Raw genomic sequence first — 22,581 nt, forward strand, 5'->3', positions numbered from 1 at the left:
TCATAAGCAACAGATCGAGCCCAATGTAGAACATCATCTCAGGTAGCAAACACCTATAATGCAATCCACTCAAGTTTAGTCTTCAAGGGACATTCATTTAATTACTTTAATAACAATAAATCATATTAATAGCTTGAGAAGTATTGAATTCATCAGAACAATCAACATATTTTTCATTCACACCAGCTTCGTTCTCATTTTGTTCATTCATATCAACTTCTTTAGACATTATATTGTCATACATCCATTGATCTTCATCCACCTCAACAGGACATTCAAAAATTTCAATCACAAACAAACAACCTTTAACCGCACCATACATATATTATAACACAAAACCCTAACTAATTTTTTATTGCATATAATATTATAAAACATTAAATTGATAATCCTATATATTAAAAACCAATAACATCAACTTTTTCTACTTAAAATTGATAACCATATAATAGATAAAAAATTATAACCTAACCATATGTACTAAAATAAATTATATTATTCAACTTAATTCTAATTCATGAAATTGTAACCACAAAAAACAATCATTTTAGACCACAACAACTCAAATAAATTATACATAAATTATAAGTGTAAATTATTTTACAATTAATACAATTTCCAAAATATAAAAATAAATACTTACAAATTAATTATCAAACTACACTTATTTAAAAATATTTAAAATAATAATACTAATTATTAATGTTGTTTTATTATTTTTTTATAAGTTTAGTCGTTGGAATTTGGAAACAGGATTACGTAAATGTTGATTGTTGAACTATTTATTATTCAAGTTGTGTCCAATTATAATAAGCTTTTTAAGCATATTTTATTACTCATTAACAAAATTTTCAAACCACAAAAGTTGAACCAAACCACATCGCACTTAATTTTCTTGTTTGGTCCGAACTAATTTTTAGGCAAAACCACACCACGAATATTCCTTGGTAGAGCTAGGAGCAAAAGATGTACTTGATGTGTGAGATGTAGTCTTTGACCTCTTGTATCGATGCGACAAGGATGGTGTTGAGATCTATCACGAGCTTTGCGTCACCGACAACAGGGAAGGGAACCTTAGCTTTTGGGACACTATCTCTTGTTACAACTGCTTCTACTCCTACTTATTCATTCATTGAAGATCAGTAATGAGATGAAATGGGGGGAGGACACCAGATTAAGTGATGTTGTCGTGTGTTGCCGACGTACGGATATGTGTATTAGCAAGATATCATATTCGTAAACAAAAATTGTTGGAATTCACAATCCATCAGTTTAATTGAACGGAAAAGATCAAATTGATGCATTTTAAAATACTTTAAGACCAAATTGAATCTTTTAAAAACTTGAGAACTGAATTGATGATTAAGCTTTTTTTTCATGATCTTGGGTGGTTGAATCAAATCACATCATACCTTCTTTATTATTGATTTTTGTTGTCATTATACAACATTACAAAATTTATTACCAATATGCATTTTTTCAATATTCATTCTCACATTAGAGCATATTTCGCAACCCCAATTGTGGAACTGCACGACATAAAGAAGAAAATACATGATACTTTAGAGCCACATGCACTACAAGGTCACGAACTATATTGAGGACATGAATTTGCAGGCATTTGTGTATGATTATACACACACATTGCATATTTTAATCCGGATGCACATCTTGGCCCACATGAAGCCAGAAATCACCTTTTTGCTGCTCTCCGTCAATAGAAACATGTTTCAGCAGTATACCAAACAAAATTTTTCCCTGCTGTAATATATTTATATTAGAATATTGATGCATTAAAATAAATCAAATATATAACTGAAATCTAGTTAAAAACAACTTGGCCAACCTTTACCCTCCTGTAGGATGCTAAAGTTGCCAAAGGTTCATTTGACTTTTGCACTTGTCCCGCATTTATTGTAAGGTTGATTATCTGGCATCGATTACATCCCCCAAGCGACTGGTGAATTGAGAGAGAGAGAGGTCAAACAATCAAATCCCCAAAATTAAGCAAAAGAAATATTGTTCTCTACAAGTAGTGCATACAGCTGTATGAAGGACATTTTCATCACATCATGCATGCTGCTATTGTTTATGTCTTGATTAATACTTCATATGACAATATCACCCATAAACCCTAAAATTGGACAAGGAACAACATTGTACAACTATTTATTAAGGTGGAAGAAGAGATGCAGAATCGCAGGTGGCATACCACAAGGATTGTTGTTGAAGAAAATTGGGCAGCAAGGCATTTAAGTTGTTCATAGATGTTGACTGGGTTGGATCCATTATTGATCAAAGTAAACATCTGGCTAGTGTACATTTGTTTGGGAAAATTCGGTTACATGGAGGAGAAAAAAAACAAAATGTTGTAGATAGTAGTGCAAAGGTTGAATATAAGGCAATGGCACAAGGAGTTTGTGGAATTCTAAGGCTTAAAAAAATTCTAGAAGATTTACAACTTCTTATGACTCTTCCTATGAAGTTGTACTGTGATAACAAGGATGCAATTAGTATTTCCCAAAATCCAATTCAAAATACCCGAACCAAGCATGTAGAAACTACAGACATTTTATAAAATAGAAGGTGGATGAAAGCCTAACTGGCATGAAAAATATTCGTACTTCACAGTAAGTGGCAAGCATTATTGCAAAAGGATTGTTTAGACATGACTTTGAATTCTTTATTTTTTAAGTTGGGCATTTGGACATCTTAGCACCAACTTGCTGGGGTGTCAACAGTTGCACGTGCTTTTATTTTTTATTTCAAATAATTATTCTAGAAGATTTAGGTAGTTAAGATAAAGATTAGACTTAGATTATTCAAATCTAAACTTATTTGATTCTCCCTTATTTTCTCTCCATCTCATTCTTGTATTTATTTGGTAATCAGAGTGGTCAGGATTTCTCCTAGCTATCTCTACATATATAACTCTCTCATATAATTCTTGTCAATCAATAGTAAGAAATATTGTTTTTCTCTTCTAAGGGTTCTAGAATTATTATATTCTAAAATAACTTAACAACTTTGACACCCCCATCAAGTTGGTCCATAGATATCCAAAATGCCCAACTTGCTTACAAGAATTGATCGAACAATATGATAGAAAATCTCTCAAATTCATTTCTTATCAAATTCTCTTGAATTAATTGTCAAACCCTAATATTAATACACTACTCTTATCAAGGGCATTCTTATAAAAAATGTGCTAATGAAGATCTCATCAGAAAAAACAAGCAAAGATGAAATACAAATAGAGACAAATTCACATGGAAATTATATTAGTTTAGCAGATTGCTACATGAGCAGATAATGGAAGTTGTAACGCGGAAGGACAACATCCATGAATTTGCTCAAATCAATACCATTAATCAACACAAGCAGCATAATTCAAGGTTGGTCAAAAAGGGCTATCTATCTACTATGTCCAATTGCACAATAAGAAGAAACTTGTTCTATCGAATCATTGAGAAGGTTATTTGCACTTACACTGAAATACTTGTTTCCAATCCTAATGTATCTCCATCCATCTTCAGCATAAGGCCTACCTCCAGATACCACAAGATTGGGACGAAACCTACTTGCACTGACTTGCATCACTTTTCCATATATGCCCTTCTGTACATCTAATAACATCAATTATAGTTGGAAAACATTCAATATTCCAACATATTGGGGTTGAGAGATAAATAACAATATAACTAATAAAGTTTGATTAGAAATATGAGAACTGAAAATATTGTTGAATGTAGTTCAGGACACAAAAAGGTGGTAAAGTTCACAATGAAGATACACGATAAACAAGGTTGTTGGACCTATTAGACTACCCTTATTGAACCACCTGCAAATGTATAATCTTTTACGCTCGAAATGTCTAGTTCTTGGTGTGAGGGGTGTGTGTTAGAGATCCCATATTGACTAGTGATATAGCCAAAATAGTATATATAAGTGAGAGTAACCCTCACCTTACAAGCTAATTTTGTGGAGTTTAGTTAGGTCTAAATTCAAATTCTAAGATACTATAAGCCCACATTTTAATATGGTATCAAAGTTTATCGTAGGCCCATTGTTTTTTACCACCAGCATTTGCCACACTTTAGGCCAGTATCCCTAAGTGTGAAGAGAAATGTGGAAAGTCGCTTTAATTGCGGCCTCTTTGGGGGATGCCTTAATTGCAACCTCAAGGGTGATGGTTTAGTCCCACATCGACTAGAGATATGGCTTAAATAAAGTTTATAAAGCTTGGGCAGTCCTCATCTAACTAGTCAATTTTATGGGTTGAATTAGGTCCTAATCCAAAATTCTAAGAATACTAATCATAATCCGAACTAATTAAGGAAAAAATCATGATGATAAGACAAGGAAATATGATAACCAATTGTAAGAGATAATAAAGAATCAAGGAAACTAATCCTAGAAGATAATCTAAGATATAAAATACTTTTGGATATTTCCATATAATATTCTAACAGGGAGCTATAATATCAACTTGAAAAAATTGTCATCTTAATTAAAGGAAAAAAGTAATAAGATCTTTGAGAAAACCACACCACAAAAACTAATCATTGTAGTGGGAGAGCCCAAGGACAAATAAACCCTACACAAAAATCCCATACTCCCAATGTGGGATTCAAGTCTCATACCTTACAAAACCCTAACAAAGAGGCAGTAAAAACATACAAGGAAATAAAATCTATACAACATGAAAAGCAGAAAGAAGAAAGCAAATAAAACATAAACCATTCATCACATGCTGCAACGGTTTGTGATATACAAGTGATCGCTAAAGGAAAATTTAATCTTTTCTAAGGAATTTCACATGCCCTTCTATTTTGTTTATTACATTAAAATCCCCTCTGAATCAGCAACAGTGCAATCCTTTATGCATCATTAACTAGGTTTTTAAAATTTGTCAAACATCAATCAAAATATTCTATTGCATTCTATAATGAAACTGAAGTAACGAAAGACAAGGACTGGTATATTATATAAGAAAATGGGTACACGAGAATACCTGAGCTTAATCTTCTATTTAGGTCAGAAACACTTTCCTCAGATACAAGTAAGAACTGTGCTTCATTGGCAAAATTAAGTTTGTTCTTCGGATCTCTACATGTGGCTGCACCTTTGATCTTATTTAACATAAAATCCTGATCGAAACTAGAATACCGTAACAAAGAGCAAGTTTTACCGATGGCTTCACTAAACCATGAATTGGTCTCATTGTCATAACTATATACCTCGTACCTAAGAAAATATAGAAATAAAAAATAAAATAAAATAATTCCAAGCATGAGAGATCAAAATAAAGCTGACACTGTAAAACAATTTACAAACTTCTTAAATGTTCATGTGATATTCTCAGATTCAATTAATCAACACCAGTGTATGTACGTACCAAACTAATGAAATTACCCTTAACGATACATAAGAATACATGTACAACAAAAGATTATAAATTAATAAGGCTTAAATATGTTTATAGTTCTTCAAATTTGAGACACTTTTTTAGTCCCTCAAATTTATGTCCATGGCTATTGTTGTACCTAGAATACATGCATGTACTTAGGAACTAGAATCATCATTAATCTCCCAGTAAACACAAAATTGTAATCTTAGCCAAGGTGTCTATAAATACTAGATCAGCTAAGAGCTTTAGTCACTTGGCAGCTCACCAAATCCTAGCCTTATGCAGAAGTAGAATATAGGAATAAGGCTACAATCACGTGTGGCCTCATTTGGATCAAAAAACTTCAAGAATTGAAGTTAGGTAATACTTGGCAAATGAAATTATGTTGTGATACTCAAGTGGTTCCTTCTATAGCTTCCAATCTAGTGTTCCATGAAAGAACAAAACATATTTAAATTGATTGTAATTTTATTCAGGAATAATTTCTCTATAAAGAAATCATTACTAAATCTGTCAATTCTAATAATCAACTAGAAGAGTAAAATGCCTATTGGAATTTGTAGCAATTAATTTTTCAAAATTTGTATGTGTAGCAACATCTTCACAATTTCTAAGAGGATCAAGAATTCAATATATTTGTTCCAAGCTTGGAACATTTATGCTCTAACTGGAGGGGGAGTATTGGATATAGTAGTTAAACATCTATTCAAATTTGTAACAATTAGTTTTCAAAATCGCATATGTAGCTATTTTTTGTAATTAGAATATACCATTCATGATGTACTCCAGAGTGTATATAATACTAGATCAGATGCGTAACTTACTCAACTATTCAGAAAATTCATTTGCACAATCACAAACTTTCTCAAGCATAACAATAAGTTTGCAAGGGTAAGTTGATCCATATATGGATAATGTACATAACATCATATACCTCTGTCCATATAGTTCAATCTCCTCTATAACACCATAAACATCTGACTCAAGCCGAATTTGCAATCTTTCTTCACAACGTGGAGATTCTACAAACAACATTCCCTGACTGAGGTCTATAAAGGTGCTTATAAAGCCCATTTCAGGAACCTACAAAATTAAGATCAAACAAGTCAAAACTTCACAATCAAGCATAATTTGTGAAAATTGAAAACTCGGTAAACGTGTAACAAAATTCAGAGTGAGGGATAGACAGAGTTGGCTGGAATCTCATCATTAAGACTAGTGAAGGTAGCAACACTAGGAATCTTAGCTTAATACCTGAATCCACAGAAGCTTCATACAGACATGACTAATAAGTATTAGCAAGAGTATAAACCATAAAAGCAAGGGACACCAAACAAATTAGATGAATGAATGTAGAACAATTCTAAATTCAAGGTGTACATCCTCACCGTGGTTGGCAATTTGCTCTAGGCTAAGAATAGGTAGAGCCTCCTCTCATCCTAAAATTTTTATTACCAAAAAGAAGTCTATACTCAAAGCAACCAAATTGATTCAATGTTAAGCATCAAAGATGTATTAAATTAATTATAGCCAATGTTTAACAGCATAGTGCCGAGAAAAATTGAAATACATTTAGAAATTAACAAAGTATTTATTTGGAATTTTGCACAATACAATAATGTATATGTTTGATCATGCAATTGAACTGAGACAGATTTGAAAAAGGATTTATTTTCTTGGAGGATGGATGTCCTTATTAGGGTTCATTCTTCCATAATTTCTCTTTGAACTTATATTCATTACATGCACTTATGAGGTCAAAAAACGCAAGATTATGAAGAACCTTCTTTGTCAGGTGAGTCAAAGACAAGAAGACATCAAATGTGATCATCGGGGAAGTTGGTTTGTTACAAAGGAAGAGGATTTGAGTCTTCTTCACTTAGTGTCAAAGAACATTGTTTTGGCATGCACGAATGAGCATTATGTAAGTTTCCTGAACACTTTCTCGTGAATATTGGATTGTGTCCCTTGGAATAACTCAGACTACTTGTGAGTTGAAATTATCACAACAATTACTTGAGAAAATTGGTTTCAATAGTGCAAGGTCACTGATAACGAAGCAGCTTTTTGCATGGTCTTTTATCCAGTCGTCCAAAAGAGGAGAAAGCATACTGAGGTTGGGAAAGACTCCAACAAAAATTTGTTTCTACATTTCACGTGAGGAATGGATAACTGCTAAATATGAGCTATTTTTTACAATAAAAATATATTGAAAATATCTTTAAAAATATTTATTTAATTTGGCTTAAATATTAAGATTTGATATTTTTCCTTGCAGATATGAAATGAAGAGATTAAAAGAGAAAAAGATCAAGAAAATATCCAAAATATTAGGAAGTCTCAGGAAGATATGATTAAAAGCAAAACAGACCCAAAAGATATCAAAAAGGAAGATTTCTAGCATCAGGCCTAAGTCCACTACAACAACTATAAAAAAGGAGTCAAGCCAATTAGAAAAGACACCACTACAGAATCCCCTTTAGGGAAAATCATTTTCTCCCTTTCTTTCACCTCTTTTCATTGTAAAGCCCTCAATGGCCATGAGTGGCTAAACCCTTAGTTAGGGCCTAGTAGGCCTAAAAATCAAAGCGATGTATGATGTACTCACTATTTATCAATGCAATATCAAGTGTTTTCTTTCCTATTATCTTTTTTATTTTTATCTTGCATACTCATCTTTATATTCTGTTAGGGGTCAGGTGTTCGAGAGAGGGTAACCTTTAATTAAGATTTAAAGAGAATAGGCATGTATCGATTTTAGGGTGTTGACCCTCGAGATAGGGTAACCTTTAATCGAACAAGAAGAAAGGATATCTTAATAAAATCATTGTTAAACATAGAATGATTGCATTATGTCCATGTGTCACAGCAAACATCTAGAATTAAACATTCATGCATTTTATTTATTGAATCTTTTCAAAGACATTTGAGAGATAGGTAAATAAAATAGGCTTGTCATCTTGAGACATCACGGGCAAGTATTCTAACAATGTGGATAGGATAAAATCACCTGGTAAAAAAAATCATAAAATCATACATCCTAGGCAGATAAGGCAGGCTAGGTCCCAACGTTATCAAATTCTGATTTTATTTTATTTTTATCTTCTATTTTTATCTTTTCTTATCTTTATCGTAATCTTTTATTTTTCTTATCTTTTACTTTTATTTTCTTTATCTTCTATTTTTATCATCTTTTAATTTAAATCTTTTATTTTGATCTTTAAATCTTTATCTTATCTACTCTATTTTCTTATCTTTATTTTAAATTCTTTATCTATTGCTTCATTAATCTAAGTACAAACAAAGTTCCTGTGGATTCGACACTCGAACTTCTGAGTACTTTACTACTTGTGACAATTTGATACACTTGCCAACGAGTTAACAATGGACAACAGCTGGTGTGAAATCTTCACTGAAGCTCTTAGTTGTAACTAGGTTAATTATAAATGCATCAGTATTTTAAATGTATATAAATTGTGCTTGTCTTTGTTCAAGTATAAATACATACACAAGGAGGCTACCTGAGAAAAAATTAGTGCATCCAATATAAATTTTCTTCCTTCAGTACAATGGCCGTCCTAGACATTTTGGGTAGTGACTAGTGGGAGCATAGGGACACACATACACACGAGATAATCTTTTAAATATTTATATTTACACGTGTTCCTTATACATTTTCACATTTTTTTTATATTAATACACTTCAAGAATATTTTGTCTATATTATTAAATAACAGTACTGTAGCTGAATCCCTCTTATAGGAGGAGGGAAATAAAGGACCAAGAAATCACAGGAAAATAAATTATTGATATCAGCATCATAAAGATTGATTTCCTAAATTATAGGATATTTAATATTACCCTAATAAACCAGAACATTTAAAGTCATAAAATCAGATAAGAGATATTAATTTGTGAACTTCAAGAAATACTACTATTTTCTTTTCTTCTCTTTATGTACATAATCAAGCATCCAGTTCTTCATCCATCTACCATACAATTAAAGGTTTGAATTGAAAAGGTTCATGAAGACTTGAACATCTAATCAACCCTTCATTTTGGTTCTGTTTTAATCCATTGTTACATGGCATAAACTAACTCCCATGAGAAAAGAGTATTACTGCTATTCACCTACACTTGATCAAAATTTTCAAAGAAAGAAAAACTATTCTCATGCATTCAACCAAAACATACAAGACAAGATGCAGTTCCTGAAGTATGCATCCTGCATCACAGATGATCTAAATTTTAGAGCTCGTCTTTCATACAACAGCTTACCTTTTTCTGTGTAAGTATTTCACCAGTTAGGCTTTTGAGAATCCACTCGCGATCATGTGTCAAGCCTGCACAAAATTTAAGGAAAACCTTTTCATCAAAGGCTATAAGAGAAACTATAGAGAGAAAAAATGACCGGTTCACTAGATTGAATTTTTTTTAAAAAAAAATCAGAAGCAAGTAAAACTGGGAAAAAAAATTGAACGTGTGAGAAATAATGCTGAGAATGTAAGATATATATGCTCTTGAATAGTTCTACAAGGGTGCAATAATGCTAAGAATTGGGCATGATCATTGGAGTGCTAGGAATGAAACAAGAACACTTTGGTTCTTATATTTAAAAACAAAGGAGATACTTAAAATTGTGCTAATTACAAAGGTATAAAACTTATGAGTCACTGTGAAACTATGGGAAAAGGTAATTAAGCAAAGATTAAGAGGAGAGACGAGGATTATGGAGAATCAATTTGGTTTTATGTTGGAAAGGTCGATAACAGAAGCCATTTATCTTTTACAAATATTGATGGAAAGGTACTGAAGTTAAAAGAGACTTGCATATGAATTTTATGGACTTGGAAAAAAACTTCTGATTGAGTGCCAAAAGAAGTGTTGTAGAAGACTTTGGAAAAGAAAGGGGTTCGTGTGGCATATATTCAAGCTATGTAGGACATGTATGATGGGGTAACTACTAGTGTGAGAACTCCAAGAGGCAAGACTAAAGACTTTCCTATAAGCATAGAATTACATAAGGGTCAGGTTTAAGTCCTTGTTTAATCCACTTTTGGATTTGCTAGGGACATACAAAAGACTATTCCTTATTAGATGCTTTTTGTGGATAATATAATATTGATTGAGGAATCAAGGAAAGCAGTTATTCCAACTTGAACTTTGGAGATAGACTTTGGAAACAAAGGGTTTTTGCTTAAGTAGGAATAAGACAATGTATATGCATTGCAAGCTTAGCAAGAGAAGATTGTGACTTGGAAGTAAAAATGGGAGAAGATATCATACCGCAAGTTTGTAAGTTTAAATATATGGGATCAATACTACAAAATGATGGGAAAATTAATGAGGATGTCACACAGAGAATGCAAGCAAGATGGCTGAAATGGAGAAATGCATCAAGGTTATTTGTGATTGCAAAGTACCCACCAAACTTAAAGGCTAATTTTATCGTATTGCTATACATCCACTATGCTCTATGGTAGTGAATGTTAGGCTTTAAAGGGACAGCAAAAGAAAAATGTGAGTGTGGAAGAAATGAGAATCTGATAAAAAAAAATACAAGGAGAGAAAAACCTGTATGATTTCTCTTGGGAGAATAAGAACGAAAATAAACAAAATGAGAAGAAAAGGAATGAAGCAGTGGGAAAAATTTCAAGGTTTTCTGATACCATGTTAGTAAACATGATTCAATTGAGAGGAAAGTATAAAACTTAGATAAGTTCAGTACAAATGGATTACATCAAGACTTTCATATAGGCAACAAACTAGCAACTCACAACTAACAAACACTTAACCAACTATATCTCTAATATATGTGTGTGTGTGGGGGGGGGGGGATAAATTATTACCATTGTTGCTAAGAGGCCAACTGCTTGCACTGAAACCTCCACAGGATTTTATTGGATATATTGTAATTGATTTGAGATAATAACCAGTATCCACAAAACCCTTATCAAGGCCTGCAGGCAATCAACTGAGTAAATGTCCATCTAAAACAATAAAAACAGAATTATAGAATGTTTTAAGTAGGACAGACCAAACAGTCAAAACAATGTGTGTAACATAGCTTTTAACTAGAGATATTTAACAAAATCCTGGATTATTTATGTGACAACAGAAATACAACAATTGATAAGTTAATTGATGATTAAAAAATACAAACTGAATTTGACTTATAGCTCTACACATTGAAATTATGCAAGGAAGGTTATTGTCCCCTTTAAGATCTCTTTTTTATCTGGAACACAAATTGTGGAAGGATTTTGGAGAGCGAGCATATAAAGAGCCATTGCCCGAAGGGATTCTAGGAAGCCATGCAAACACAAAAGCTTTTTATATACAACAACAATCAAAGTCTTTTCCCAATAGATGGGCTAAGCTACATGAATCAAATGACACAATTGTATTCTATCTATAACTAATTCTTCAACAAAGCCACTTAATTTTGGATCTCCTTTAGATGGTTTTACTTGAACTCTTTCCTGGACTACCTCTACCTCTATAGTTATCAGTCCAATTCTAGTATGATACCAGAGTCTATCTAGTTTTAATGTCAAGCCACTAAGAGATGTAGTCCTGTAAACTTCACACTCCAATCCAGATGTCCATTCTTGCGTGTGAGGGTGTGTGTCAAGATATCCCACATTAGCTAGAAATAAGGCCAAGATACTACTTATAAGGCTTGAAAAATCCTCCCCCTCCCCCCAACTATCTTTTGGGATAGAGTGTTAGGCCTAGTCCATTTCTAACACGTTGCATCAAGTATTGTGCATGCAAAAAAAGAGTTGGTTTACATGCTCAAGGATCCAAAATCAATGTGTTCCATGCAGATGCCCTGATTTGGCGAGTGTGGGCATGCCATTTATTAAGTTTTTCAATGCCATCTGAGATGTTTCTGGCATGATATGTTCACTCAGGAAGTTGGTAACAGCTTACTGGCCAGCAGTGGTAGTTCTGTCTAGCTTTTGGTTGATTTCTTGCTGTTTGGTTTCCGTATTTCTTATCCATTATAGGGTAGTTTTCCAATTACGTGTGACATTCTAATAATGATCTTGGCCTGTTTGATAAGTTCCAATGATTCTGATCTGATATGGGACACTCATCTATTTGGAGTTTGGAGCCACTTGGTGTTTCTTCCTTCTAATTGTCTTCTTTCTCGGGTTGTCCATTCCCGTGGCGTTCTTCTGTGCCTGTTTTGTGGTGATTGTCTTTGGTACTTGCAACTTTCTTTGAAGTTCAATGGATTCAACAGCAGATAATGTTGGAGATAAGATACATAAAATTCACGGAATCACATAGACCAATGCAATGTTTTCCCCAACCAAAACGATTGAGATGATTACCACCCATGAAATCAGTAATCACATCTTGAATGGTCGGGAGAATTGCATCCCCTGCTGATTGAGCTTAGAGCATTGTTTGAGTATTGACAAGCCAGTTCATCTTTCTGATGCTCCTCTTAGAGAAAAGGAAGATGATGAGTGATGTTTAAGATTTGCAACTAAGACAAGATGCTTCATCCCAACTTTGAGCATTGGCAAACAAAAGTTCACTTCTGAGTTGAATGCAGCACCACAGCAAGTAAGAAGGCAGGAAAGTGGCAAATGAATAAGTAATACTAAGTAGCAAATATGATTGCCATTTTCATTTTTCTTTAGACAATATAGTGAGAGAGAGAACAATATCAGCCAAGGCGACTAGAAACCCTCTAGAATACCCAAGAAATACTACTAATGGGCATATAAGGAAACAAAATAGGGCGTCCCAGTACACGAGGCTCCCACCAAGTGAGGTTTGGGGAGGGTAGATATATGCAGTCTTACCCCTACAAGCAGAGGTTATTTCCAGGATTTGAGCCCATGACCTCCAAACCACAAGGCAACAATTTACCATTGCACCAAGCCTTGCCCTCGCATAAAAGAAAAATAAACAACAGCATAAAATCTTTGATATCAGTTAAACAAACTTCCTGAAGAAATTATTAGAAGAAATCCACATAAAAATTTACTAGCTTGTAAGAATCCCATATTGAAAATTGTCAAGTAAGCTTACTATGTAGCTGCATTAAAGCATGCACTATATTCATGTACGCAAATCTATTTGTGCCTTTTCATATGGGAAGGAGAGGGGCAAAAATGCAAATGCAATAAAAAAGCAAGTCCTTGTCATTTAAAGGACATAAGCAATTGGGACTTGAATTCATCAAGTACAAAGAATAAATTGATGTTAGAAAAGGAGGTGGACCTTTCATTTGATTCCCATGGTCAATGTGAATTTGAGGTGACATGAAGGAACTTGCAACAAAATCAACAAATTTCTGAAAATCAGAAGATAAAAAATATAACAAAATTAGATTTGTGAAAAGGGTAACAAAAATCTTGAAAAATATGCTTAATCCAACATTAACACACCAAGCTAGAATTCCAAGCAGAATTAGCAATTCATAACATAGTCTTTGGTGCCCTATTTTAACTCAATAAGTTATCTATTTTCCATATTAAGAAAGTATAGGTTACTCATGAACAAAATGAAAATGAATACAGAACCAGATGAGCTTAAATTGTTCCAAAAGTTGAACAAAAATGCAAAATGGTCCAAAGATTTCAAACCTTGACATCCTCATATGTTGACATGTAGCCAAAGGATATTCTTACAGCTCCAACAGGTTTACCATTGATTATATCAAGATCATCCCAACAAACGTGACCAGCCTAAATACAAAAACAAATAAATAAATAAAAATCATTTGTTACGTTATACAATATACACTCATAACATAGATAAACCAATCATCGTAAGAAGATGGTATAAATACCTCAGTATTTGAAATAAGATCCAAATGAGACAAGCCAAGGTATTTTGCACATGCACCTGGATTGCAGAAGCATCCTGTCTAAACAGATAGCAAATGAAGATAAAAATCAGCATTCAATCAATAACCTTAATGCAAAAGCATTGCAAAAGTACAAATAAACAATACTTTACCAAGATGACTACATGAATTTACAAAAAGAAAATATTAACATGAAGAAATCCATAATTTATACCCTTAGCTGAATTCCTGAAAGTGATGCCAGCTTTTCCACTTCACGGTATCCATACCAAGAGCCATCAGGCCGTTTCAAGTTGAATGAAATTATTGGACCCATTTCATGACACAGTTTCTGGATTAAAATAAAAACAATATTAACTAGTACGAAGTTCCTAAAGACAGATGGAGAAAATAAATGAAATCACTTGAGTGACCTGCTGCTGCTGATATATGTGCATTGTGTGTGCGAAGGTAGTAAGTACATTTTTTTATTTACAAAAACAAGAAAACTATGTCATTTCCGAGGCTCTTATTCTTTTTCAATGCTGTACTAACTACCAACAAATAAGGAATATAAAATAGTATTATGTAGCATGAGGAAAAAACACCTCAGGTACTAAATTCAATGGGAAGGACAAGAAATTGTGCACAAACTAACCATTGAATTATGGTGTCCATAGAGGATGCAGACACTAGATCCATTGCCATGCCTCATGGCCAAGAGCATTTTCCTCGTATACAAGGCAAGAGATGCTATATGTCTACAAGGAAACAATTTTGCATGCTTTTAAAAATAAAAATTCAAAGGAAATAATGTTGAGACAACTTAAAGGAAAACAATATGTTATAATAAATTACTTTAAACTAGAGGGTGTGTGTTGAGATCCCAAATACACTAGAGAGATATGGCCAATGTAGTTCTTATAAAGTTTGGACAATCCTCACTTTACAAGCCAGTCTTGTGGGGTTGAGATCCCAAATCAACTAGAGATATGATCAATGTAGTTCTTATAAAGCTTAGGCAATCCTCACCTTACAAGCTAATTTTGTAGGGTTGAATTATGTCCTAAATCCAAATTCTTAGATGTTGTACCACATCATGATACACCATACCAATTTAATATCCACTTATTCTGAATTTCTATTCCTCTTTTTCTCCTTCCTTACCTACACCCAGTAATATCAACAATCCCCACTCTGCATCAATGGATTATTTTATTCATTGGCTTTCAACTAATTGGTTAAACTTGTGGGTGAATTGTTATTTACAATAGTAAACATGTGTCTGATGTAAAACACATGGATGCAGCAAAAAAAAATTCCCCTTTGTTATCATAAATTTAAGGTATAACATTTTTTTGTTGGTATATGGCACTTGAGACATCAAACAGTATTCACCTTACAAATCATAAATACTATATGCTAACATCCATATATTATGTCTCCAAATGTCAAAAATCGTGATCACCTGCTTCTGAATCTTGAAAATATTTTCTTTCAAATTTTGTTCTGTGCAGTATCAGAAGTAGCATTTAACCAACTTGTGATTAACTATGGTCCAAACATTGACATCATAAAATTTCCCATTTTTTCTGCATCAGTGTTTTTTATATTGCAATTAATTTTGATAGGATAATCTTTTAGAGTCTCTTCTTTTTCTCGGTTTTCTGCTACATTATGCCTCCGTAGTTTCAGCGATATCCGATGCATTGTACTGTATTGCTGAAAACAGCTTCAAATAACTCATTATTAAGAACAGCTACATATTTGAATATATGTCCATTTTGGTCCTCCAAAGATATATGTGTCCACTGGTTGGTCCTCCATTTGTACATACATCAAATCCATCCTTAAATGTCCATTTATGGTATCAATTGGTTCTTAAAGTAACACCAAATTGGTACGTAAAAGAACAAAACTGATGACTTTAATTTATCATTGAAGGACCAATTTGATTAATGCAGGATCAATATATACCTTTGGTCATCAATAATGAACATTTAATCTAAATATTTTATTGCCATTATATTGTTATGTTGTGAAAATGACCTGAGTACAAGGTACAAGTATGTTACAAACTAGCTGTGCATTTTATCTTCAAACAACCCAAGCAAAAATGCATAAATTTCCTCATAAACTACAATGAAATGGCATCGATGTCCCGTTACCAACTGCAGCTGCAACAGCGGCAAATTGACACAATTTTGGGTATGTTACACAAAATTGCAATACAACAGCTCCAACTGCAATGTTATGCTGCTACAGGAGCTGTCACATGCTTAGAATAGCTCTGATTTGTTCTGTTTTACTGTGAATTTGTCAATATTTTTTCCTTGATCAGATGTTGAAAAGCATAAGCAGCTAGTTAAACCAGCCATACAATCAACAAGACCAAAATAAACATCTATCAAAAACCTCAAAGGGTAAATGATATTATGATAGTAACTTTATGTACAAAACTGGATATTTTATATAGTTATCCAAATCTGCATACCTTGATATTGCTGATACAGTTAAAGAATTCAGGATTTTGAAGCCATGGCGGATAGATACTATGCTCAAAAATGAAACAGTCCCATCCTCAAACAGTTCCTCAATACCTTCCCTTCTTTTAATGAAATCAATATCAGCAATCGATGCACTAACCGTTCCTGTGATGGGTCCAACCAATTAAATAACTAACTATAAACCACGATGAGGTAAGTAAATGCTAAGCCACAAACCTCCACTAAAATAAGTCTTCTTCAGTAACTTGGCAGCATCTGCAATGTAAAAGAATAAAGAAGATAATCAATAACAGACAAACTTTTGCAGAGTCAAATTACCATCCATATAAGACATGGGTTCCTTACTAAACTGAGACAACACACTATGTATCAACAGAATTCACAACAGGTATAGAATACAATGAATTACTCAAACATTTTCATCCTGAGATATATAATACAAACATAGATGACTGTCTTGTACTTAATGTCATCAAGATTGATGAATAAACAAAAGTATCAAATATAGTTCTAGGCAAAGTTCAGAATGTTATCACATCATGAAGTCCGCATAAAATTAGAATATATTTGTTGTTCACAATCATTAGCTTACCATTTCGAACAATGAGAGCTCCAAGCCCAGTTGGATAGCCAAACAGCTAATAGAAATGCAGAAGAAAAAACATCAATTTTCAAAGTAGTCCTTGATAAAAAAAAAATTAAAATACATATGCTCATACCTTGTAAAATGAGATAGCAACAAAATCTGCAGGATACTTAGACAAATCAGGTGGCATGGTAGCACATCCCTTTGCAGCATCAATTAAGACCATCCACTGTCCACTTCTTATGAGGAAAAAAAACAGTTAAGCAAATCTACAATCATTGATGCTTCAAAGAAGTTCAGCAGACAAATAAAGTGCTCCCTCTCTCTTTCTCCATATAGATATAGACAATCATCACAAACATACAAAGAGAAAGAGAGAGTGTCTAAGAAAAAACAATGCATTGTCTATTTCTTAAGGGGAAAAAAGTAATCAGATAAGTAAACATACAATCATCAATGCTTCAAAGAATTTCCAAAGACAAATAAAGCTCTCTTAGAGTGACTTAGAAAAAAACATAGTAATTCATCTAGTTAGTCTTTATTGGGAAAAACCCAAGTCCCACATTGACTAGAGATAGTACCAAGATAGAATATATAAGTGGAGGACAACACTCACCCTATGAGCTAGCTTTAGGAGTTGAGTTAGGCCCAAACCCACATTCTAAGATGATATTAGAGTCTATCCTAGATCCATTCAAAGGGCCACCCACCATGTTATCCATGCACGAAGCGCAAAAGTGTTGTTGGGCGTGAAGGGGTGTAGTGGGAAAAACCCAAGTCCCACATTGGGTAGAGATAGAGTATATAAGTGAAGGGCAACCCTCACCCAATGAGTTAGCTTTCGGGATTGAGTTAGGCCCAAACCCACATTCTAAGTGTCTTCTATGGTCATTGGGATCTCCATTATATTGGGAAGGACGAGTAAAACAAACTAACAAAGTGAAAGAAAAAGCATGTAAAAAAATATGCAAAGTACTAATGTCGTTCTACTAATGGTCTTTTAAAGTGGTGTCTTTGGTAGATCAACAAAGAGATTGGCATGTTGTGTTACATGTTTCTTTTTTTCCCTTTCATTCTTCATAGTTTTTGAGGAATTCTTATCATCTTGCCTTTGTACATCTGCTTTCTCTAAATAAAAATTTTGCTTATCAAAAACAATACAAAGTACTAAAATTTAAGTTTCTGTGAACAGGATAATTCTCATTGATGCATCCTCATATTCTAAAAAAAAAATGCAGAAGTCATGATTATTTTATAACACTGTAATGTTCAGGAATGTATCATCCGAAAATATAAACATACACATGCACAAACAAATCCTAAAGTCACACTGCACCTCTAGTATTTAGGAATTTAGCATATATAAAAGTGTAACAACAAATCTTGCATTACATGGGTTCACATTTGAATGGTTGTAGTTTATTTAATTACTATCTATCATATATTCTTTTCAACATACAGAATATTTATCCTTTAAATAAAAACATACAGAATATTTTGAATGAGGACATACAAGCAAATAATAAATTGCATGCATAATCAATTTGACAAGCTGTGATAGGGTCTGCACTGTAAAATAGTTAAATATGCATAACTTGAGTCATTTTTCATGTTATTTGGATAAAAGATACAACGTCATATACAAGGAGTCAATAAAACATAGAGATAGAATGATGTATATTACTGGCAAACTGAAGAAATTCCCAAGATCTTGCTTGAGTCTTCCTTAATAATCTTCACCAAGTCCAAGTCAAATCTCAACCCTGAGAAATTGCACTCTGATGGAAAGGCAAACAAATTATACACATCACCTGCATTGAGCAAACAGATATAAGAAAGTCATCTAAGGCACAGAAACATATCCATGACCTTAAGAGTTACCTGTTGGCTCTTCTTTCAGTGATCCAGCTACTTTTCTCCTCTGAACCTGGTGTGGTGATATCTTTGTAGTAATTGTTTCTCCTGATATTTCAGGATGTAATTCTCCTTCAATATCTACTGCAATGGCTGCTGCTCCTTGACCAAGAGCATATCTATACTAGTTAAGGAGGTACACAGAATGGTGTCATTCATCATCTCGTGTAGCAGAGCAATCATAATGGAAAAAATTAATAACACATCTATATTTATCAGAATGAGGGCGAGCCCTGGTGCAACGGTAAAGTTGTGCCTTGGTGACTTGTTGGTCATGGGTTCGAATCCGGAAACAGCCTCTTTGCATATGCAAGGGTAAGGCTGCGTACAACATCCCTCCCCCATACCTTTGCATAGCGAAGAGCCTCCGGGCAATGGGGTACGAAGTTTTTTATATTTATCAGAATGTGACAGGAACATTTCACTAAAGCAGTGTTATTGCAAGAGAATACTATATTCAATAACAGAGTCAGAAGAGATAAGGCATTCTCTGAATCCAAACTCAAGAAAGTAAAATAAAATCACTAAAAAATAATATAAAAATATTTGAGTCCTCAAATCCCGTTGAACAGAAAAATGGTTTGATAAGTATCGAATAGAGTCACATCAATGCCAAAAAAAAATATCTTAACGACTTCTAGACATCCAATGCCTAGATGAGGAGTGCTAGCAGCACACTCTACTATTAGTTAAAATTTATTGATTGAAAACTACAAAATCATTAGTGGGACTCACAAAATTTTATGATTTTCAATAAATTTCAGCAATGATAAAGTGTGTTAGAGAATGGGTTGCTAGCATTCCTCATGCCAAGATTCATCCCATTTTTCTAAACTTAAAGGCATTGTATCATCTGAACAGCGATGTATTGAACAGTAACTATCACAGTATATCCATTTCTTTTCTTTACAACAGCTCTGTGACCCAAAAGTGAACACTAGAATTTCATTATGTCTTCTACCCCCGTGTTGTAGAGCACTATTACCCTTCACTCTCCTGAAGTGAGCCAAAAGCAATTATTATGAAATTGAATGGTTTACCATTTATTTTTTATCAGGTAGGAATAGGATACTCTCTTATTCCAAGAACGCTATTATGATTCTCCATTGTATACATAAAACTACTGTTACAACTCCATGGAAAAGCCTCTCCTACCAGCTTCAGCGCTGCTGTTGCCCCAGAAGTAAATATACATTTGTATTCTTTGGGAGATGCATTGCAGTAGTCAAGGACCTGCATGAGTGAATGTGATAGTTCAAAAATCTGTGCAGATGTAGAAATCTACAGAACAGATATCAAAATGTTCAAACAAGAAACAGCAATAGCAATAGAACTTTAGTACCTGCTGGCGGGCGTTCTTGACAATGTCAAGAGTTGCAGAACTGGAGTCACTTTGGCTGTCTAGTATCGAAATTAAGGAATTTCAGTTAATAAAGTCAGTAATAAGAATATTGAAGTGTGATGTGAAACAATCGTATAAGATTAGGTAGGATACGAGGATTTGCGTATAGGTTAGTAGTGAGATCATTGAAAACAGATTCCATTTGCAGGTCAGAGTATAGAGTTGCCCCAGCATGATCCAAGTATACAAGATCTGTGAAAAGCGTTATGGAAATAAGAAATCGGAAAAGGAAAGACGAAACAACATCCGGAAATTGATTGATGTATGTATGACCTTGTAATTGTAATCTCTTGAATTCAGTAGCTCGAATTTGATCAACGGACTTGGGGCCGTTAGGGTAGCCGTAGTGTTCACCAAAGTCTCTGAGAAATTCTTCTTTGGCAGCGTCCATGTTCAACGTTCGGAGTTCCAGAGGCGGCAAATGGAGTAGCGAACAAGAGCTGTTACGTGCAGAAACGTTTCTTCCATGAGTCCATGACACATGGACAATAATATATCACGCCTCATGCGTCTTTTCCCCACTTCACCCAGACAGACCACGATATTTTTTATTTTTTATTTTTTTAGTAAATGACCTCTTTCCTTCATCAAAGTCAAAAATATTTTAAAGTTTTCGACGTGTATAAAGTGTCTGGCAGTTATATCCTATTGTTAAGTTTTTTTATCAATTAGATGTTAAGTTACTTAATAGTAAAGGAACCAATTTGAATATTTTTTATGTATTCAGATACTAACTCAATATTAAGTCAGAATTTTCAAATAATTTAATTGTCATTATTTTACATTTTCGTGAACAAAAGTGATCTTTTCCTATTTTTTCTTCTTTTTTTATCAATTATTGCTCAAGCATGAAACCTGATGTCCCATTCGAGGTGACATTTCATTTTTAGTTGAGTTTTTCGTTTCGATTTATTTTTCTTTTGAGTTTTTAAAAATTAAAAATATATAAAATGAGTTAATTATTTTATTTTATTACATTTCACTATTAAATAATGGTGATGATAATAATAATATTGATAACAATCATAATGATATCAAATCAACTTTTATATTTTAATATTTATATTTATTATTTATATATATATAAGATTGAATTATAATTCATTGAAATTTGTGTTTAATTATACTTGTGAGTCCAAAGTATTAATTTATAGTTTTTACTTCATATAATTGATATAAAAAAAATGTATATGAACCTCTTAGGTATTGTTGGGCTATGATGTCTAAATAAGGTTTTGAATGTTTACTAGTGTTAGTGTTAATGTTTTGTGTTAGTTATTTTTTAAAAAAAAACCATATAGATAAAATTAAAAATATTAAAATCACAAAACTCAATCTAAATCAAATCGTAAAAAATTGATTTAGTTTGTTTCAGATTCAATATTATCTTTAAATTGAACTAAATTAGACTACACAAATTTTATGTTTTGTTTGAATGACTTTTTAGTAAAAAGCCGAACCAAACAAGACCGCACCCCAAGGTGGTGGTGGTCAAATGGTGGCGACGTTGAAGGTAGTGGTGGGGTGGAATGATGATGGTGACGTCGAGACTATGATGGTGAAGTGGGGGTGGCAGAAAAAACATGATGGTGGTGGTGTGTATTTTTTAAAATTAAAAATCAAATTTATAAAACCTTTTTTCTTGGCTTTGAAAATGAATGTAAAATTGTTTCAAAATTGAGTTAAAAAAATCACTTCAATTCGATTTTTGTCAAACATGCTTTGTTTTGAAAATTGCATCTGAAAGTTTACAAAGCTGTTTTTTATGTTTTCAATTTTCAATATTTAAACCTTTAAAAAAAATATTTAAAGACTATATTATCTTATCTTTTGTGTTAGATACAATATTTGAGGTTATTGTGCTTTCATTGTTTGACCTTGATGTTGTTGCTTCTTTATGTGTGACTATAAAAGAATTCAGCATGTTCATGACAAAAAGTTTCAATGACT

At 33.1% G+C, this 22,581-nt stretch overlaps 1 protein-coding gene across 6 annotated transcripts; it reads right to left on the bottom strand.

Annotated features, from left to right (window-relative positions):
- Positions 1-1,388: 1,388 nt before the first annotated feature.
- LOC114366909 (molybdenum cofactor sulfurase) lies at positions 1,389-21,136 on the bottom strand. 6 transcript variants are annotated; one of them, XR_003657075.1, is made up of 22 exons: positions 20,905-21,136; positions 20,725-20,823; positions 20,572-20,630; positions 20,302-20,462; positions 19,197-19,348; positions 19,000-19,126; positions 17,449-17,554; positions 17,322-17,367; positions 16,946-16,984; positions 16,717-16,873; positions 14,881-14,983; positions 14,458-14,574; positions 14,226-14,303; positions 14,020-14,121; positions 13,655-13,727; positions 11,260-11,370; positions 9,689-9,753; positions 6,345-6,493; positions 5,015-5,247; positions 3,490-3,618; positions 1,847-1,957; positions 1,389-1,758 (listed from the first exon to the last, which is right to left on the bottom strand). XR_003657075.1 is itself a non-coding variant. In XM_028323942.1 (22 exons), the coding sequence occupies exons 1-22, from the start codon at positions 21,020-21,022 to the stop codon at positions 1,654-1,656; spliced, it is 2,442 nt and encodes an 813-aa protein (XP_028179743.1). In that variant the 5' UTR covers positions 21,023-21,130; the 3' UTR covers positions 1,389-1,653. The 6 variants fall into 6 exon arrangements, 5 of the variants coding, with proteins under 5 accessions (XP_028179743.1, XP_028179742.1, XP_028179740.1 ...); XM_028323942.1 differs by having other exon boundaries at positions 1,853-1,957; positions 3,490-3,626; positions 20,905-21,130; XM_028323941.1 differs by having other exon boundaries at positions 1,389-1,761; positions 1,853-1,957; positions 3,490-3,626; positions 20,905-21,130.
- Positions 21,137-22,581: the final 1,445 nt, after the last annotated feature.

The sequence above is a fragment of the Glycine soja genome, chromosome 9 (genome assembly GCF_004193775.1).
Source record: "Glycine soja cultivar W05 chromosome 9, ASM419377v2, whole genome shotgun sequence".
NCBI classification, from domain to species: Eukaryota; Viridiplantae; Streptophyta; class Magnoliopsida; order Fabales; family Fabaceae; genus Glycine; species Glycine soja.

What these genes read in the sequence shown, in the direction of transcription:
- LOC114366909 (XM_028323938.1), bottom strand. Translation starts at nt 21,022, where the DNA reads ATGGACGCTGCCAAAGAAGAATTTCTCAGAGACTTTGGTGAACACTAC. An exon ending in ATGGACACCATAATTCAATG is followed by an intron (nt 14,575 to 14,880) that starts GTTAGTTTGTGC and finishes ATTTTAATCCAG; the next exon opens with AAACTGTGTCATGAAATGGG. An exon ending in TTGGCCTCTTAGCAACAATG is followed by an intron (nt 9,754 to 11,259) that starts GTAATAATTTAT and finishes AATTTTGTGCAG; the next exon opens with GCTTGACACATGATCGCGAG.